This window comes from Engystomops pustulosus, chromosome 2 (assembly GCF_040894005.1).
Source record: "Engystomops pustulosus chromosome 2, aEngPut4.maternal, whole genome shotgun sequence".
Lineage (NCBI taxonomy): Eukaryota > Metazoa > Chordata > Amphibia > Anura > Leptodactylidae > Engystomops > Engystomops pustulosus.
In genome coordinates this window covers 161,343,215-161,362,101 of record NC_092412.1, presented here as the reverse complement: position 1 = coordinate 161,362,101, position 18,887 = coordinate 161,343,215, and the positions used below count along the sequence as shown (strand labels likewise).

The 18,887-nt window shown below is 39.6% G+C and overlaps 1 protein-coding gene across 2 annotated transcripts in view; it reads right to left on the bottom strand.

Annotated features, from left to right (window-relative positions):
- ITPR3 (inositol 1,4,5-trisphosphate receptor type 3) overlaps positions 1-17,571 on the bottom strand; it is a 253,384-nt gene extending 235,813 nt beyond the window's left edge. Inside the window, exon 1 of one of the 2 annotated variants that reach the window (XM_072137166.1) lies at positions 17,268-17,571. In XM_072137166.1, coding sequence (XP_071993267.1) covers positions 17,268-17,356 — 89 coding nt within the window. In that variant the 5' untranslated portion in view covers positions 17,357-17,571. Of the gene's footprint in view, positions 1-3,688; positions 3,776-17,267 lie in introns of those variants that run through there. The other variant, XM_072137167.1, reaches the window with a different exon arrangement.
- Positions 17,572-18,887: the final 1,316 nt, after the last annotated feature.

Genomic DNA, 18,887 nt, shown 5'->3' with positions numbered 1-18,887 from the left:
TTGTGAAAATGTGAAAGTATATATTTGCAACAATAAAATGCCCCACATTAGAACATCTATAACCTCTATAAGTCAGAAAGAAGAACTGCTAACAAGGATCTGCTCAATTGCTATAGCCTTAATTTTACCCATCCCCTAGACACACGCTCACATGCATTCTGTTGCCATTTAATTCCGTTGCCATGAAAGTCACTTCTGAAGACAAAAGAGCAAGTCCAAAACTGAGTTGTTAAACATAAATAAATTGGTATAAAATCGCCCAGCCAAATTAACATTTAGAAGCCGCGGCAGTGCTGATAAGGTTTTTTATTAAATACCAAAAATTAACCATTTTGCTGGTCCCGGTGCATGGAGAGGGCTCAGGCCAAAGATAGGAAGAAGTTAGAATCCACTCATTTCACTTCTGCTGATTATTTCTGACAATTATCTTAAAATAGAAAAATGCCATTGCTCTGGAAAGAAAAAGGCACACAGCACAATATGAGCAGCATTTTGTTTGTTTTATGTGATTCTCCCTTTCAAAACAGTTTGGTAAAAATTATTATGAAATCATAATTTAATGTCCAATTCTCCCTTTCTCCCATGTGAAACGACCGACCTTTACTAAGGATAGCGTTCACACTGCATTTTTGATGCCTAAAAGTCAGCACTAAAATTATTTTTTTTTAACTAACTAAAAAAATTTACTTCCCCAGGTTCAAGCAGCATTACAAATCATACACTATGGACGTGGAACTGAAAAAAGCAGTCATCTGCATCAACACTAGCCTGGCATATACATTTCTTGTTTCTTCTGCAAAAAAAATATACAATTAAAGTTCTGAAAAAACTAAATAAACAGATCATGTTAATAATCTGATGAATTGGATTGTACTTCTCTTACATTTGCTGTGTATCTCAATGGGGCACATTTATCATGGCTTTTCACCAGTTTTCTGGTATACAAGCCCTGAAAAGGCACAATTCCCCACATACAGCAAGGAATTGAACTTATTTCCTTCCTCACACTCCCTCCACCCCAAGTGGGCATGGGGGGGGGGGGGCTTGAAGGGGGCCTTCCTGTTGAATCAAAAGGCTAGCACAGGCATTTCTTGCACTCTGTCTATAGTGTGCACCTGGCACAGAAGTCCCCCGCATACCAGCCGTCCGCCACGATTTTATGGACTCCTCCATTTCCGGAAAGAGGAATCAGTACAGAAAAGTGTTTACTGCTTTAGTGTAATAATAATCATAATAATAATAATCTTTATTTATATAGCACCATCAAATTCCACAGTGCTTTACATTCAAAGCAGATGGTATATATATTGTGTGCACTAGATGGGTGGAGTCTCACCTGAGCATTACACTACGCTTTAAGAATTTGTGGGTGGCAGCTGGTCTCCTTGTTGTAAAGCAACTTGCTCACACTCCAGGATGAGAGGACAGGAGGTTAGAGATGCACTTCAAACCCAGCAGAAAATACAAGAGCTTGGCGCTCAAAGATGTACTCAAGATAACTTCAGATGTACATTTGAAATTCAGTTTTATTCTGGCAACATGTTTCGACCCAGGATATGGGGCCGGGAATCGGGAGTGTGAGTACTTTTTTAGGTCAACAAATCCTGTCTAATTACATCCTTAAAAATCAATACATATAAAAAACATATAAAACATATAAAATGTAAACATAAAAACTTTTCAATAATTTTTTTGTTTTGAAAATTGCGGAGTACATAGTTTCAATATAAATGAGACTTTATATTGATCAGTAATTTAGATTTTCAATAGTCTTTTCAATTGCAAACCAACAACCATGGCATGGTTATATCAAATATATTGTTGGATTCTTGTATAATTAGATCAAATGTATAGGGGATACTTACACTCACCGTCCACTGTATTGGGTACACCTGTCCAACTGCTCGTTAACACTTAATTTCTAATCAGCCAATCACATGGCGGCAACTCAGTGCATTTAGGCATGTAGACATGGTCAAGACAATCTCCTGCAGTTCAAACTGAGCATCAGTATGGGGAAGAAAGGTGATATGAGTGCCTTTGAACGTGGCATGGTTGTTGGTGCCAGATGGGCTGGTCTGAGTATTTCAGAAACTGCTGATCTACTGGGATTTTCACGCACAACCATCTTTAGGGTTTACAGAGAATGGTCCGAAAAAGAAAAAACATCCAGTGAGCGGCAGTTCTGTGGGTGGAAATGCCTTGTTGATGCCAGAGGTCAGAGTAGAATGGGCAGACTGGTTCGAGCTGATAGAAAGGCAACAGTGACTCAAATCGCCACCCGTTACAGCCAAGGTAGGCAGAAGAGCATCTCTGAATGCACAGTACGTCGAACTTTGAGGCAGATGGGCTACAGCAGCAGAAGAGCACACTGGGTGCCACTCCTTTCAGCTAAGAACAGGAAACTGAGGCTACAATTTGCGAAATTGGACAGTGGAAGATTGGAAAAACGTTGCCTGGTCTGATGAGTCTCGATTTCTGCTGCGACATTCGGATGGTAGGGTCAGAATTTGGCGTCAACAACATGAAAGCATGGATCCATCCTGCCTTGTATCAACGGTTCAGGCTGGTGGTGGTGGTGTCATGGTGTGGGGAATATTTTCTTGGCACTCTTTGGGCCCCTTGGTACCAATTGAGCATCGTTGCAACGCCACAGCCTACCTGAGTATTGTTGCTGACCATGTCCATCCCTTTATGACCACAATGTACCCAACATCTGATGGCTACTTTCAGCAGGATAATGTGCCATGTCATAAAGCTGGAATCATCTCAGACTGGTTTCTTGAACATGACAATGAGTTCACTGTACTCAAATGGCCTCCACAGTCACCAGATCTCAATCCAATAGAGCATCTTTGGGATGTGGTGGAACGGGAGATTCGCATCATGGATGTGCAGCTGACAAATCTGCGGCAACTGTGTGATGCCATCATGTCAACATGGACCAAAATCTCTGAGGAATGCTTCTAGCACCTTGTTGAATCTATGCCACGAAGAATTGAGGCAGTTCTGAAGGCAAAAGGGGGTCCAACCCGTTACTAGCATGGTGTACCTAATAAAGTGGCCGGTGAGTGTATATATGTATCAAAAGTAAAGCTGATAAGAGGCGCACTGGGTGTTTTTAGGGAGTGTTTCCTCAATTGAAAACACATCTGTATCATTTGGAAACATCGGTCAATTAACAACCACAGGAAAATAGATTGAAATTCAATGCTCACTAGTTTGACACAGAGGTCTTAACTCTTAATACAACATACCAATGATACGCTCCTTCTTTATTTTGACCTTCCTAGGCTTCCATAGTAATCCGGTTACTTAGCAATTCCTTGAGTACAACGCTACTCCACCACCAAATTATTATTATAAAATTAATTTCCAAACTTGCCCTTATCTGCTGCATAAAAAACTATTTAACTCCCAGAAAGGTATTGTGAAGATTTAGGGGAAGTGCTGTAAAATTGCAGCTGCAGCGCACGTTACCACTTCACAATTTTACAGGAGAATGTACAGTATATATACTAATAAAATGTTTCATTGTATTGATCTTGTTTTCTCAATTTGTTCCTAGGAACTCAATAAAATACAGTATATACTCTAGTATAAGCCAAGTTTTTCAGCACAAAAATATCCTGAAAAACCCTAACTCAGCTTATACTCGAGTCAAGAAAAAAACTAAAAGTGTTCTTACCTTCAAACAACCCCCCTGCAGGTCCTCTTTCATACATCGCGGCCCCAGCAACGGCTCCTGGCGTCGTCCATCACAGGCACCGTGACATCAACCGCATGCTAAAATTCTAATGTTTGCGCCGTCATTGGCACACACTGTGATGTCAGCATGCGGCTAACCTCACAATGCCTTAAAGGGGTATTCTCATCTGGGCATTCACATTTAATTAAATTCATTTGCCATATGTAAACATTTCTTCAATTGGATGTTATTAAAAAAAAAGGTTCCTGTGTGAAGATAATTTCTCATAAATGTAGCCATGTTGTTCCTTAGAAATGAGAGAGCTTCCCCGGATACGACCACGTCACACTCTGGCAGCGGTGGCCAGACATGCGCTAATGAGCTCTGCCTCACCACCAGGATTCAGCGATCATTACCACAGGACGGCTGTAGGATATGCAGTAACTCCCAGACATTTAATATTCAGAAACTTTTTGTTTCTTTGTGCAATCTCTCCAGCAGACGTGGCCGTAACCAAGGACACAGTCTTGTTTCTAAGGGACCATATCACTACATTTATGGGAAATTATCTTCACACGGGAACATTTTTTTTAATAACATCTAATTGAAGAAATGTTTATATATGGCAGATTTATCAAACTGAAAGTGAATGCCCAGATGAGAATACCCCTTTAAACGAAAAATTTTAAAATGTAAAAAAATCATTTATAATTTAAATGAGGTATCACTGTAATCATAGTGAACCAGAGAATAAAGATAAAATACTGCCGGAAAGAGCAGGAAAAAAAGTGTTCAAACTCCAAAATAAAAACTGATAATTTTGTTTGTGTCCCCCTTTAATAAAATCTCATTAATAAGATATAGACCCCATAATGATTAATCTGTACATTATATCTCACCCTCAAATAATACACCCTCAGATGTTCACATTACCAAAAAAATAAAAATTTTATAGCCTGTATAATGTGACAATATAAATGCTCTGAGTGCAGTGAAAAGAGGACCTGTTGGAGGGGGGTGTCAGAGAGTACAGTGTTAATTTTTTTTTTAAAGGCTTGGCATACTAGGGGCAGGTGCTGGCTGGCTACATACTGGGGTGATCGGCTGGCTATATACTGCAGGGGCTGGCAGGCTATATACTGGGGGCAGGGGCTGGCAGGCTATATACTGCAGGGGCTGGCAGGCTATATACTGGGGGAAGGGGCTGGCAGGCTATACAATGGGGGGGAGGGGCTGGCAGGCTACATACTGAGGGGCAGTATTAAACTTCTAAAATTATTCAAAATGCTGACAAAGGCATTTTTAAAATCAACCTAGCATAGGCTATTGGAACCTGCAATCAGCTAACAAGGACATTGCTGGTGACATCTTATTCCCACAAAGACAAGACTCCTAAATACTCTCAGCATAACAAAATAACGCATTCTCTAATTTACTGTTATTAACAAAAATACAACATTTGGCTACATTCACACAAACATACGGGGGACGTATATATGGACGACGTATATACGGCATATATACGTCCCCCATACATCACAATGACCTCGCGGCGCCATACGGGAGCGGTACGGTGCAGCACATGTGCGGCACTGTACCGTTCCGTACCCCGAACGGAATACGGCGCCGGGCTCTATGTTATGCTATCCTCTCCCCGGCACTGCCGTGTGCCCGTCGTGCTACGGTATGGCGGGCAACAGCAGTGTGAATGTAGTCTTACACAGATACAATTCCAACCTGTCTCTATCAATTCTGGTGTATGCAATTTTGGTTGACACTGGATCCTACCATAAATCAGAAGACTAGGGTCGGGGAGGAAACATTGTTCTCTTGTCTGACGCTGCACTACTCTCAGCAGTGGCCCCCACCTTTGCATTACAAGACAAGCTCGCACACAAAAAGACCTTCTGCCAGCAAGCAGCGTGAGGAGAATAAAACTACAGACAGATAAGCTTGCGGCCGTACATACATCCCCCTGGTGGTCATGTGCATGAGCCTTATGGGCTCTTTCACAATGATGTTGTTTTTCACATCTGTGGTTCAGTCATTTTCACATATGTCTCACTGAGACATTGATTTCTATGGTTGTTTTCAAATTGTCTTTTATTTTCACTGATCCGCTGTCTGTGGAAAAAAAATTTAATTCAACCTGTCCATTGATTTTCACTGATGTGGATCAAGGAAGGTAAAAACAGATGACAGGTCAGGTTTTTTTTTTCCACTGTTGATGCTGAGAAACCAGGTGTTGTGTGTTTCAAACCAATGTTAAACCTTAATTTTTTTTTTGTGACATGGAGACAATACGAAAGAAAAAACGCAGACACAGAGACAAAAAAGAGATGTGCAACGAATGCACAAAAAATAAGCCAACGTGAAATAGCCCTTATGCTGATAAAGAGAAAGCAGCATGGAGATGGTGACAGCCCCACTTTAATAATAATTCTTTAATTATAAATAGCATAATCATTACAAGTGTAAACAATTTTACCAGTGTTGAATCTGACAAAATTTATCAAAATAAATGCTGAAATCTATAAACCTCTTTGTAGAGCAGACTTAGAACAATAAGGTCTGCCCTATAGCCCGGTGCATTAATTCAGGGGAACTCTGTGGTACCTCCCGCAGATTATTACTTATAAATAAATATTGAATATATGACTAACCAAGGCCATAAAGCAGCTTAAAAGTGCAGATGATGAGAGATAAGCCAATGGTCAAACATAACTTAAGGATGTGGACTATTTTAAAAAAATTCCTAGCATTTTAATGAAGTGAGGAAACCTGCTAAGCCTGACCTATAGACAAATGAGGGTCACAATGTTCCAATCTGATTTAAAAACATAATTCTGCTCCAGATGTCCCCCAGAATAATTTCTCAAAGTATGTTGCCTTTCAGTCCTCATTTAATACCATTTTAGGCCCGTAGCCACCATGTTTTCCAGCTCTAAAAAGAACTACAAACAGCAAGATGGAGGGGCTGAACTTTAGTTTCACTTTGGTTTGACTTAAGTTTTAGTCGGAGAATTAAAAATGTTCTGTCTGGCACAATCATTATTGTCTGTACATCTAAGAATATCTTTGGCAATCTAACTTATGCCAAAAGGGTGAAAAGTTCTGAAAACAATATTTGTGTTCAGCAAATTGCTTTCAAATAAACTATTGTAATGATATTACATTCTGACTATCATTTTGTAAAATCAGCATTGAACAGGGCATAAATCATGTCTAAATAGCCACCAATGGCATAATTATACCCCAATTTCATTCATATAACCATTCATACATATAAATAGTTATGCAATATTTTAACCAGAGCTTTGCAAAGTAAAATTAAAACCCAGGAGAGTGATGAGAAAGAAACCCACACTTGACCAAACCTTTCGACAAGTGCGTCTGGCTCAAACTTGCAAGGTTGAATCGTTTGAAAATTATTGCCTTCAATATGTTTCTTAAAATGAACACAGGGGCAAGATTATGCATAAGTAGGTTTTATTGTAAAACTCTTGACCTGATCCATCTGTTTTATGTTATAAAAATGTAATCTTAGTCCTGGACAAAATAAATTGTTCAATGTTAGAACAGTGGCTGAAGTTTTTGAAGATAATTTGTAGCCCCATTTAAAAATTAGCTTGTAAATATGTAATTTCAGAGAAGTCATCCAAGAGAAAAATCCCTTGGACATAACATGTACCTGTATGGCAAAGCAGATGTTAGCAGCTGTACAAGCTACATTTTAGCATTTTTGCCTCTGTTAACTTTTCAAAATGTAAATTTTCTATGTAAGGGCAGGAAATTAAGTTTTTTAACCACAGGACTAGATTTTTGGGAGATTCACCTTAAAGACATCATTAAAGAATTGATAGCCAGGATACACAGTGCCATACTATTGTTTGACTCCCTGAATGTAGGATGAATGTAAATACTTCCATGGTTTCCTCATCTTGTCAATGGTTGCAAGTTGTTTTTTTGCAGTAATAAAAGAGCTAGGTCTCCTTCCTGATCTAAGCCCCGTACAGAAAGTATTCATTGACATGCATGAAATACAATAAACCGCATCATTTTTACCAGTTATAACAAGAGGGACCAGCTAGTGACCACATCTCCAAAGCTTTACACTGGAAAAATGTTTATATACAGGCGGTCCCCTACTTAAGAACACCCGACTTACAGAGAACCCCTTGTTACAAACGGACCTCTGGATTTTGATAATTGGCTCTATTTTAGCCCCAGACTACAATGATCAGCTGTAACAGTTATCAAACGTGTCTGCAATTAAACTGCATTGTTAATCCTTATGACAACTCAACATTTTTAAAATCCAATTGTCACAGAGACCAAAAAAAATTTGTCTGGAGCTACAGTTATAAAATATACAGTTCCGACTTGCACACAAACACAACTTAAGAACAAACCTACAGAACCTATCCTGTACGTAACCTGGGGACTGCCTGTATACAGCCACAATCAGCTGCATAATACATGACTGCTATTGACTGCGGGATTTAACTTTCAAATTGTGTCGCAATGCACTTACATGCACCACAATGAAGATAGTGAACTCCGGCGGACACATGCAGGATATCGGACAGTGTACTATCGTCGGACAATGCACTTTCAGTGAACTCCAGTGGCCGCATAAGTAAATGCGTCCCATTGGCTCTAAATTTAACAGAGGTTATAACAGATGCCTTACAGAGGTTGTAAGGCCTCACAGTAGAGACAACCATCTCTAGTGATAGGCCAATCACTGGCATCTTGTGAGGTGCATCCTAATAATAATAATAATTCCATTATTTATAAAGCGCACCCAGATTACGCAGCACTGCACAGAGCTCGCCAAATCGGTCTGCATAAACACAGGGAATTCTACAGATGTGACCACAGTGCTGTGTAGATAACACAAGGTATGTCTTTGTTGCCCACTTATAGGTCTGGCAGTTGTGTGGCAGGAATATTATTAATGAAGTAAAACATGTTCTCCTGGAAGATTTGATAAGGATCAGGCTCAGATTTTTTTTGTAGTAATAAATAAGTTAACCAACTAAACCAAACATCTGAGGGGTTTTGCATTGTAAGCTGACAGATCTTCCTTCACCTGATTTATTTTTTTTTTAAATGCTAAGTTTTCTCTGCTAAGCACCTGCCACACCAACTTGCACTCACATATAATGAGAAGTGTATGGTATGTCTCACAAGTTGCAGTCACCTATAACTAGGAGTGCATTATTCCTGCTGTGGTCTCTTAGGGTGGTGACACACATGGCTTTTTTAGGCCGTTTTTGGGCAACTTTTAGTTGTGCGTTTTCAGATCGTAAAAAACGCATGCAAACAAAACTGCAGCTGGTGAGAGACCATGCACCTCAGCTAACAAGGCTGCAGCTGCCTCAGAAATTACATGGGTTCGCTCAAACGAGCTTGTGGGGTCTTTGGAAGTTGTGAACCAATAATGGAATACTGGAATACATGGAATACTGTGTACAGTTTTGGGCACCAGTGTATAAAAGGGACATAGTAGAACTGGAACAGGTGCAGAGGAGAGCAACCAGGATTACTAGGGGAATGGCGGACTAGAATACAATAACAGATTACAAAATTTGGGGTTATTCAGTTTAGAAAATGATAGGTGAGGGGAGACCTCATTACAATGTACAAATGCCTGAATGGACAGTACAAGGATCTCTTCAAAGATCTTTTTATACCTAGGCCTGTAACCAGGACAAGGGGGCATCCTCTACGCCTACAGGAGAGGCGATTCTACAATAGCCATAGACAAAGGTTCTTTACTGTAAAAGAAGTGAGACTATGGAACCCTCTGGCTCAGGAGATTGTTATGGCATACTCTATGTACATGTACAAGAGATCTTGAATGCCTTTCCGGAGAGCAAACATATCATGGGTTATGAGGTAAAAACATTTGGTTAATTCTTAAAGGTTGGACTTGATAGACTTGCATCTTTTTACAGCCCTATATACTATGATACATGACTGCTACCAGCCAAGAGGAGAATCAGCTGAGAGTGAAGAGAGAGGGGGGTGTCTCACAGGTACATTTTCACTCTGTATTCAGCCCAGTATGGACGGGAAGTGCCTGGAAAAGGCCACCTGAGGCATCACTGATAACAAGGGAAGGCTGCTGAATAGCAGTGAAAGGAGTGAGACTCAGGTAACTAATCCAAATGTAAAAGGGCTTAAAATTGTATTCCCTACAATATATCAAAAGGTTTTAAAATGATGGTTACTCTTTAAGATAAAAAAGAATGATAATGTAAAAGAAAACACTGGAGCAAGGGTGAAGCTAAATGATATGGTCTTCTCTGTTGTTCGCAGTCTGTATTCGCATGTGATAAAAGCACATTAACTGTCTTTAGTTTAGGTATAACAAAGACTTTCTTGCAAAAAATATATGCCAAAATCTTCTGTATGAATTGGTCCTAAAGGGTATGTACTCATATCAGCTTTTTCCATAAGCAGAATATGCCAGAATTACACTAAAAATATAAAACAAAATTCACATAGGAGAGCCCAATACCGTACTTTTGTGATGATATGTAAATTGAAAATCTTAAACAATTTCTGCCCTGTAAGGTGTGCACAGTTCCCCGGCAGAACATACGCTAACAGTCCGGATAGGAACTCTGTCAATGCTGTTACCGCAGAATCGATGTTTTTAATTTTTGGTAAAATCTATTAACACTTAATAAAGCCTATATAAATTTGGTATCCCTGTGATCGTACCAAACCAAAGAATATATTAGAGATGCCATTTGGAAAGTACAGTGAAAGATGTATTTTGAATTGTATTTCCACTTCCCAGTACAAGGGATGGCATACAAAATACCGTCACTAGGATGTACAATTTGTTACGCAGAAAATAAGACCTCATACAGCTCAAAAGTTATTGGTGTTTGAAAGTGGGGAGCGATAAACAGATAGCAAAATGGAAAAAACCCATGGGTGGCAAGGGGTTATTATGCCTCCTGTACCACATGATAAAAAGTTTACCAGTGTATAAAAGGGAAATAGTAGAACTGGAATGGGTCCAGAGGAGAGCAACCAAAATTACTAGGGGAATGGGGGGACTAGAATACAATGACAGGTTACAAAATTAAGGGGTTATTCAGTTTAGAAAAAAGACCTCATACAGCTCTGTACATGGAAAAATTAAAATGTTATTGGTTGTTGAAAGTAGGGAGCGATAAACAAATAGTAAAATGGAAAAAGCCCATCAGTGGCAAGGGGTTAATATGCCCCCTATACCACATGATAAAAAGTTTATAAATTCATTGGGACAAAGGTTTTTGGTACCTGAGGCCACGTTCACACGTGGCATTTTGGTTACGTTTGGAAACACAATCCAAAGGCTCCACTCGTGATAACATATTTTGGTAATATTAGGGCAGATTTATCAAGCTGTCTGAAAGTCAGAATATTTCTAGTTGCCCATAGCAACCAATCACAGCTCCCCTTTAAAATATTCATGAGCACTGGTAAAATGAAAGCTGAGTAGTGATTGGTTGCCATGGGCAACTATAAATATTCTGACAACTTGATAAATCTGCCCCATTGTGTTTCCAACACATTAACTAAATGCAAAGTAAATGCAATCTTACCTCAGCGTGCGATCACAGGAAGAGCCTTTGTATTTTGCTTCAAAACGCAATCAGAATGAACGTGGCCCCAGGGGCTCTACAAACACGTAGACAGTGGGTTGCATCCACATGTGGGGTGTCCTCTTACTCAGAAAAAAATGCACAATATAGATGCATTTTCTACTTTTATATAGTTCATTTGGGTAAATTTTGCGGCTAAATGAATGTATTAATGATAAATATTAGTGAATTCCTCATCAAACTTTCATTTTGTTTGGATTTCTGTAAAATACATAAAGGGTTAACAAGCTTCCATACTGTTTTGAATAGTTTGAGGGGTGAAGTTAATAGCTGCTTTGTGGGGGTTTCTATTAACAGAACTTCCAAAACCCCTATAGAAATGAAATGGTCCCTAAAATAATTGATTCTAAAATGTTCTTGAAAGAATGCTGTTCGATTTAAAATCTTTCTAGCGTCATAATAAAATGATGCCAACACAAAGCTGAGATATGGTAAATGTTAGTTAGTAACTAATTTGGGTAGTAAGACTGTCAGTTTGAAATACAGAACATTTTGAAGTTTGAAAATAGCAAATTTTTTCAAAATGTTTACCAAATTCACCTTTTATCATAAATTAAAGTTAAATGTATCAACCCAATTTTCCCACAATTTTGAAGTACAAAATGTTACAGAAAAATAAACTCAAAAACACTTGGGTAAGTTAAAGCCTTCTAAAGTTATAACCGGATAAAGTGACACTTGCTGGTTTTGAAAAATAGGCCATGGTCATCAAGGTGCAAATAAGCTTGGTCACTAAGGGGTTAATTACAGCCATTTTTCTGTTGTGCAAATTAGCTTTTGTGACTCCTGTCTGGTATCTGTGCCTCTTCTCTCTCCCAGGCTGGCAGTGAACCACCCTCCATTATTGGAACTGGCAGCTCTTTGTCTCTTCAAATCACATCCCTGCCTCCTTGTACTTAGGGACACTGTCTGCTAATATTCAATTACAGACAAATAAAGCTTTATGTATAGATGGGAAATATTGGGGCACGAGGTCCGGAGTGTCTGACGATCAGGCAGTCTGCCGCGATTCAATAAGATCATGCGCCCGATATCCTGCATGTGTTGCTTCCCCGCTCAGGTCGCCAGATTTCACCTTATACCTCCCGATGCATGTAAGTGGTTGGCTTGCGACCGAATTTTTAAGTTAAATCCTGCGGTGTGTCTGAGTACCTTGGATTGTCCGACGGCCCTCCCCCCGATTTGTGTCACATGAAAGCCGGCGCGATTGTGTCACAATCCGATCGCATGCGACACAATCGCCTTCTACATTCATGTCCCAGCGGTGCGATCCCCAAAAATGACGGAAAACCCGACGGAAATGCGGCCGCGGGACCCTTAGTAAATAAGCCCCATTGTGTAAATTTTTTTTACACGGTGCCTTGTGTTACATTCATGACATGTGACCAGTGATATCATTGCAGGTCCGTCAGCCTTCTAAGAATAGCAAACTGTACACCATGTATGCGATTACATGAAATCACAGCAGCCTCCATGGAGGATGTAGAGGAGTAGAAGTCCATGGAGGCTGCTATGGCTTCATGTGGTCAGATACATGCATGGGGTATAGTTTGCTATTATTAAGAGGCTAAATGACCTGAGATGATGCTACTCTGGTCACATGACATGAACTGTGACCAGTGAGGATGCATAAGGCATGGGCTGGACTAGCAGGACATTCCTCCTCTGAGGGCAGGTAATATAAGATAAAAGGTGATGTATGTGCATGTAAGTGAAAACAATTTTTAGCTAAAAGAAGGGTTTCAGTAAGTTATTAGGACTATAGAAACCTGTAACTCCCTGTATATGTGCAAATGTGGTGACAGGTTCCCTTTAAAGTGGTGTCAAATCCGGGCTGTTTTATTGACATAAGGGAATTAGGGAATAAGGGAATAAAGGGAATTACTGGACAAACAAACTACAGGATGTTAGGTCAGTAAATTGTACAACATGTGATTGCAAAATATTGCTTCAATGGTAAAATAGATCACAGTAAAACCTACTAATTACGACAAAAAGTCGTAGTTTCTTTACTTTGACAATATGGGTCCTGCTGATTCCTATGTCAATGACTGGATGACAGGACAAGGAACACAGCGTATTTTGCCCCCACCCTACTTCATTTCCTCTCTTTATCTGCAAGGCACAGTGACAAGTTTATTTAACCCATTCAAGAGTCATCTATGACAATGTCACTACTATACAGAATGAGAGGTTTGTCTCACTGGGTGCCAAATAAGGAAAAAGAAGCGTAGCAGAAAATACCTACCGGCCTGCTATTGAATAGAGAGCACAATGAAAGCATTGTATTGAACCCATATAAAATCATGGATGCCTACATATTGCTCTTAAAGAGGTTAGCCCATACTACTAACTTGCCAAAGGCCTTATGAGCCCTTAATCATGGTCAGTATAATTACATAGTAAGTATATAAACCCACAGGCTATTAACAAGCAGAAACCTGTGAGACCTGTATTTCTAGGGTCTTATGACCTAAAGCTGGCAATAGCCATCTGATAACTATCAAGTGAATAAGCTGTCAGCTATGTCAGATAACGTTTGGGGGACAAATACCACCCTGTTGCACTCTTCCATTTGCTACTAGAGATTGTCGGCTTTCTACAAACACATTAGAATGTAACTAGTCATGATGGGCTAAGGTCCACTTTAAACAAGTGCACATGGTCTATAAATACAAAGTTGCAGAGAGAAAGGATGATTAACACAAAAACAAGGATAGAAACATAGAGTCTGTCATAGAACATATTAACAAATAACTATGTATTACTATCTCAGCACCGCACCCATAAAACTCATTGTGCAGTGCTCTATTCAAATATTAGTAGAATACTCACTGTTTACTCACTGTGCGGTTGCACTGCAGAGTGTTAACATTTACACACTTTCCAAAACACCCCTACCCCCAGTACCTTTTAACACGGCACTGTGACTTGTCCGTTATTATGTTACTCAAAAGATAGCTCCTATCTTAGATATCTTAAATATTTTAGACTAATCTCTTCTCTTTAACTATATTTCGAATTAAAACCGCACTAGACAGTTGTAAATGTACAAAGGAAACATTCAGGACCGGTCTCTTTATCTACATTCAAAGAAGGGAGGAGAGCAATATGCAACACAGGATTTGGCTACACAAGGTTTGAATAAGAATTTTAAATCTGTGCTACGGAGTCACTTTGCTCAATCTTTCTTAGAAAATGATTACATTGAATAACACTGGGAGAGTCTTCTAGTGTCAGATTTTCATCTGTATCAGTGTGGTGGAAGGCTTTCAGCTTTGGTTCAGACTACTGTGGTTTATCTCCATTATTCTGCTCCACTTAGGATGAAAGGTACTAAAGTCTGTATAAATGGACACCAAAGGCTAAAATGCCTTAATGTCTGTGATTTCATATGGATTTCATGATGGAGATCCGACTGTTTTACAGAATTAAAAAATCATGGAAGCCATACGTTTGTGGATTGTATGCACTATTGCTGCTCAGCCCTATTCATTTTAAATAGACTGGGCAGCATTACCAGATATAACTCTCCTACATGAGGGGACAGTGTTACCGTTTATCCTGTTGTATGAAACTTCATTCAATTTATTTTCACTAAAAGGAAATCTCATAGACTGTAAGCTCTTGCGAGAAGGGCCATCACCCGTATTGTTCCATATAAGGACTCATTCACACAGCCGTTCATGGGGACGTACATGCGGCCGCATATCCGTCCCCATAGACAGCAATGGTGGCCCGGTGGCGGTATGGTGCAACACATGTATGGCACCGTTCCGCGCCATACACCACAAAAAGATAGAGCACACGGGCACGGCGGGCATACCGCATGTGAATGTACCCTGACAATGCTTTAACTCAGTAATGTCTAATTTTATTTGTATATGTCCTGCACAATCTGTAAAGTACTACAGAATATGATGGCACTAAATAAATAATAAACATTATTATTAACTCCTTAACGCCACTGCCCTTTTTCTTCTAGAGTTTCCATTAGTTCCTCCCACCCTCAAAAATCCATGACTATTTTTCTATATACAGAGTTGTTTGAAGACATGTTTTCTATGCAATAAGTTGTCCTTCCTAGTGACAGTATTTAATATTCCATGCCATGTACTGGAATGTTGGATAAAAATTCAGAATGTGGTGAAATTGGTGAAAAAACACACTTGTGTCATTTTCTTGTGGACTCTGTTTTTCCATATAACACCTCAAATGTATTCTTTAGGTTGGTGAGATACCAAATTTATATAAGTTTAATTATTTTTATTTTAAAAAAAAATTTCAAACCTTCTTTACAAAAAAAAAATTATCTTGATTTCGCCCTATTTAGATGCGAATAACTTTTTCATACTTGTCGTCTTGCATTGTTAAAATGCAAGCAACCAGGTGCTGGTTACCGATCACATGTGTTTCCATAGAAATGCATATGCGATCGGGTTGTGACATGCCCCCATGCACTTTCATTGTTCTTCTAAACGGAATCAAAGCGGTACGTGTGACCGCACCCTAAGGTGTTATTTTTTTTGCCGAACGAGAAGATGTTTAAATTGCCACCATCTTGGGGTAGTGGCGATGTGGACATTTGGGATCTATAGTCAATTATGGGTTTCACCACCCGGAATAACCATTTTTATATTTGGACAGATCCCATTATTTTTGGACGCAGCAATACGTAACATGCTTATGATTTTACTTGTTTATTTTATATCAGTTCTAGGGAAAGGGTGGTGATTTGAACTTTTAGCATTTCTTCTACCTCTTTTCAAAGCTGTCTACTATCAGCACATTAGTGTATTCTTATGTATTACAATCTGAGATAAATAGGAAAATGTGTTGTTTTTTTTGGTTGGTTTGTGCATTTTACTTTTTTTTTTTACTTTGGGGCACATTTTAAAACATGTATGGAAGTATGGGTCTATTGAACTTCAATTTACCGATAAAAAATCTATAATTTGCTCAAAAATAGAGCGTGAAGAAGGCGCAAATCAAAGAAAACATCTGTCTTGCAAAGATACATTAGCAAAACTACAACAGACACCCACTAGCGAACTTCTTAAGATCCTGGAATAGGATAAAAAATAGGACAAAAAATAAAACAAAAAAATGTGCAAATACTCCCAAAAAGTGCAAAAGAAAAAACAAAAAATGTACAAAAGGAATATAAATAAACAAGTTAAAATAAAGATACATGTCTCCCAGTGTATTTAAATGGTCTGCAAATATCAGCCCAGCCTGTTAGCCTGCAGACCATCCAGTCATAACTTGCACCTTTTCTTGTGAACTTTATTCCTAACACTTGACATACAGGTTACAATTTTAGGCTAAGTTCACATCAGTATGTACGCCATTAAAGCCCCCAATGCATTCATAGATTTCTATGTACACTTCTACCGTATGGTCATTATACAGCTTCAAACTCAGTATGGAATAGAAACTACATCATTGTACCCCACTGCCTTTGGTAAGCATCTGTTGAATGGACACTATAATATCCTATAGGTGACGTATTACAGGCAGATACTCTGCAGCCTTTTCTTGTAGGCATAGTCCTTCCTACTAGGGAAGCGTAGAGCGAGGTGTAAAAGGAACCTTATATTGGATATTCCGGCATGACTGGAAGTTTTTCAAGTGCAGAATGAACTTACCACCTAGCAACCAGGAGTGATAGAAATATCTGACATTGTTGATGTTGTATATGCAATATACACCCAGGCAAGGGATAGAAGTGATATTGTATTCTAATAATGTGAGGGTGGTAGAATAGTGGGTATCTCTATTAGGAGAGCACCCCACTATGACATCACTGTTATTACTAGCAGGCACTCCTAAACCTAGCCATTCTGTGTTGCACACACCCAACTTAAAACATAAGCTACCGTACTTTACACCCACATTGGGCCACTTACCCCAAAGTGCTGATAAAGCCGCATACTGTGCCCTCAGCATAAAGGGACACGATGTCCCCAATGTGCAGGAAGCTGGACTTGTCACTCATTGTTCACCGTGCGCAGGAAGGGGCTTCTCTCTCCTCAGTCAGCGGCAGCTTTGGCTCCCTGGCATGAATGACTGGCTTTCTTCTCCCTGGCAGCACTCTGGCTCTCTGGTGCCCAATGACTGGCTGCTCCTACGTCTTTTCCAGGTCGGAGCTGTGAGTAGAGCCCTCCTCTCCCTCCTCCTTCCCTCACTGTCTCTTTCTCGCTTCACCTGTACATAACCAGGAAGTTTTCATGAATGCAAATAGTTTTTAGTGCCTAGACACACCCCTGCATTCTCTCCTCACAGCCCGGGTTAACCCTCTCCCTGCCTTTCCTCTCTAGTTTGCATGTTTCCCATGTGTTTGCATGCTGTAAGCCACATTACTTCCAGTAGTTTAGTATTCAGACAGTCGTGCTCTCTTTTGCCTTGTTTGTGACTTTTCTTTACCCCAAAGAGAACAGATTTCTGTAATTGCCAGTCCTGTAGTAAAGAAACAAGGAAGCATCGATCAGCGAATCGCTACTGGATTTACCCTTTTACCACACACTGTAAAGAGAAGCCACATAGTTAACGTTGATTAAACCCATGTGCACATATATTTCTTAACTCCCAAGTTATGTGGGGGGCGAAAGAGGAACAAAAGATGAAGCATTCATCTTTGCCCTAAGCCCCAAATTTTGCCCCCATTCCTTACACCCCCTCACACAATATAATTTCACCCTGTCACACAATTGCACATTGACTTTGTTTTGAAATGGAATCAAAGCACCCGGGGCGTTCAATGGACGGTCGCATATGGGTTTCTATGCAAACGCATGCGATTGGTAACCAGCGGAGCTCTGTAAGGTGTAGATTTTTTGTGTGAACTGTACAACCTTTTTGTTTCATTCTTTTGTATTGGGTTTTTTCAATTTAAACAAAAATATGAACAGTAATGCAATAAAGTCAGTATTACATGTTACAATAGTGTCATGTAGCATTCCATTCATCCTCAATAAATGCTTTAATACAATTTTACTTTGTCTTTGAGTCATTTCGTCTGCATGCAAACATGCTACTCTGAATATAATGTTGTTCACTGTACAACCTTATAATGACTTTTTATTTCATAGTATCATAGTGTATATGGTTGAAAAAAGACACATGTCCATCAAGTTCAAACAAGAAAGGGAAGGGATTGCATGAGGAAGGGATTTAGGGGAAACAATTCTATATAACATTTCTTGAAGTTCTCTGCTTTCCCTACTGTGACCAGTGCCTGAGGCAAGCTATTCCACAAATTTACAGTTTTCACAGTAAAGAAGCCCTGTTTCCATCTTTCATCTCTCTATGCCTTTCAAATATGATGGGGATGCAAAGTTGTGCAGAGGTTTTATTACCCAGTGCTCCTTGCATATTGAACTAGTGCCAACACAATTAGTAACTGAACAATCAAAAGTGGCTTTTGTGATCAGTCTTCTGTCCGGGAATGCCCTGGCATTGGTCACTCCCCTCTGGGGCAGGGGAGATGCAGTTACAGCAGACAACACCACATTCCTCACTGAACTACA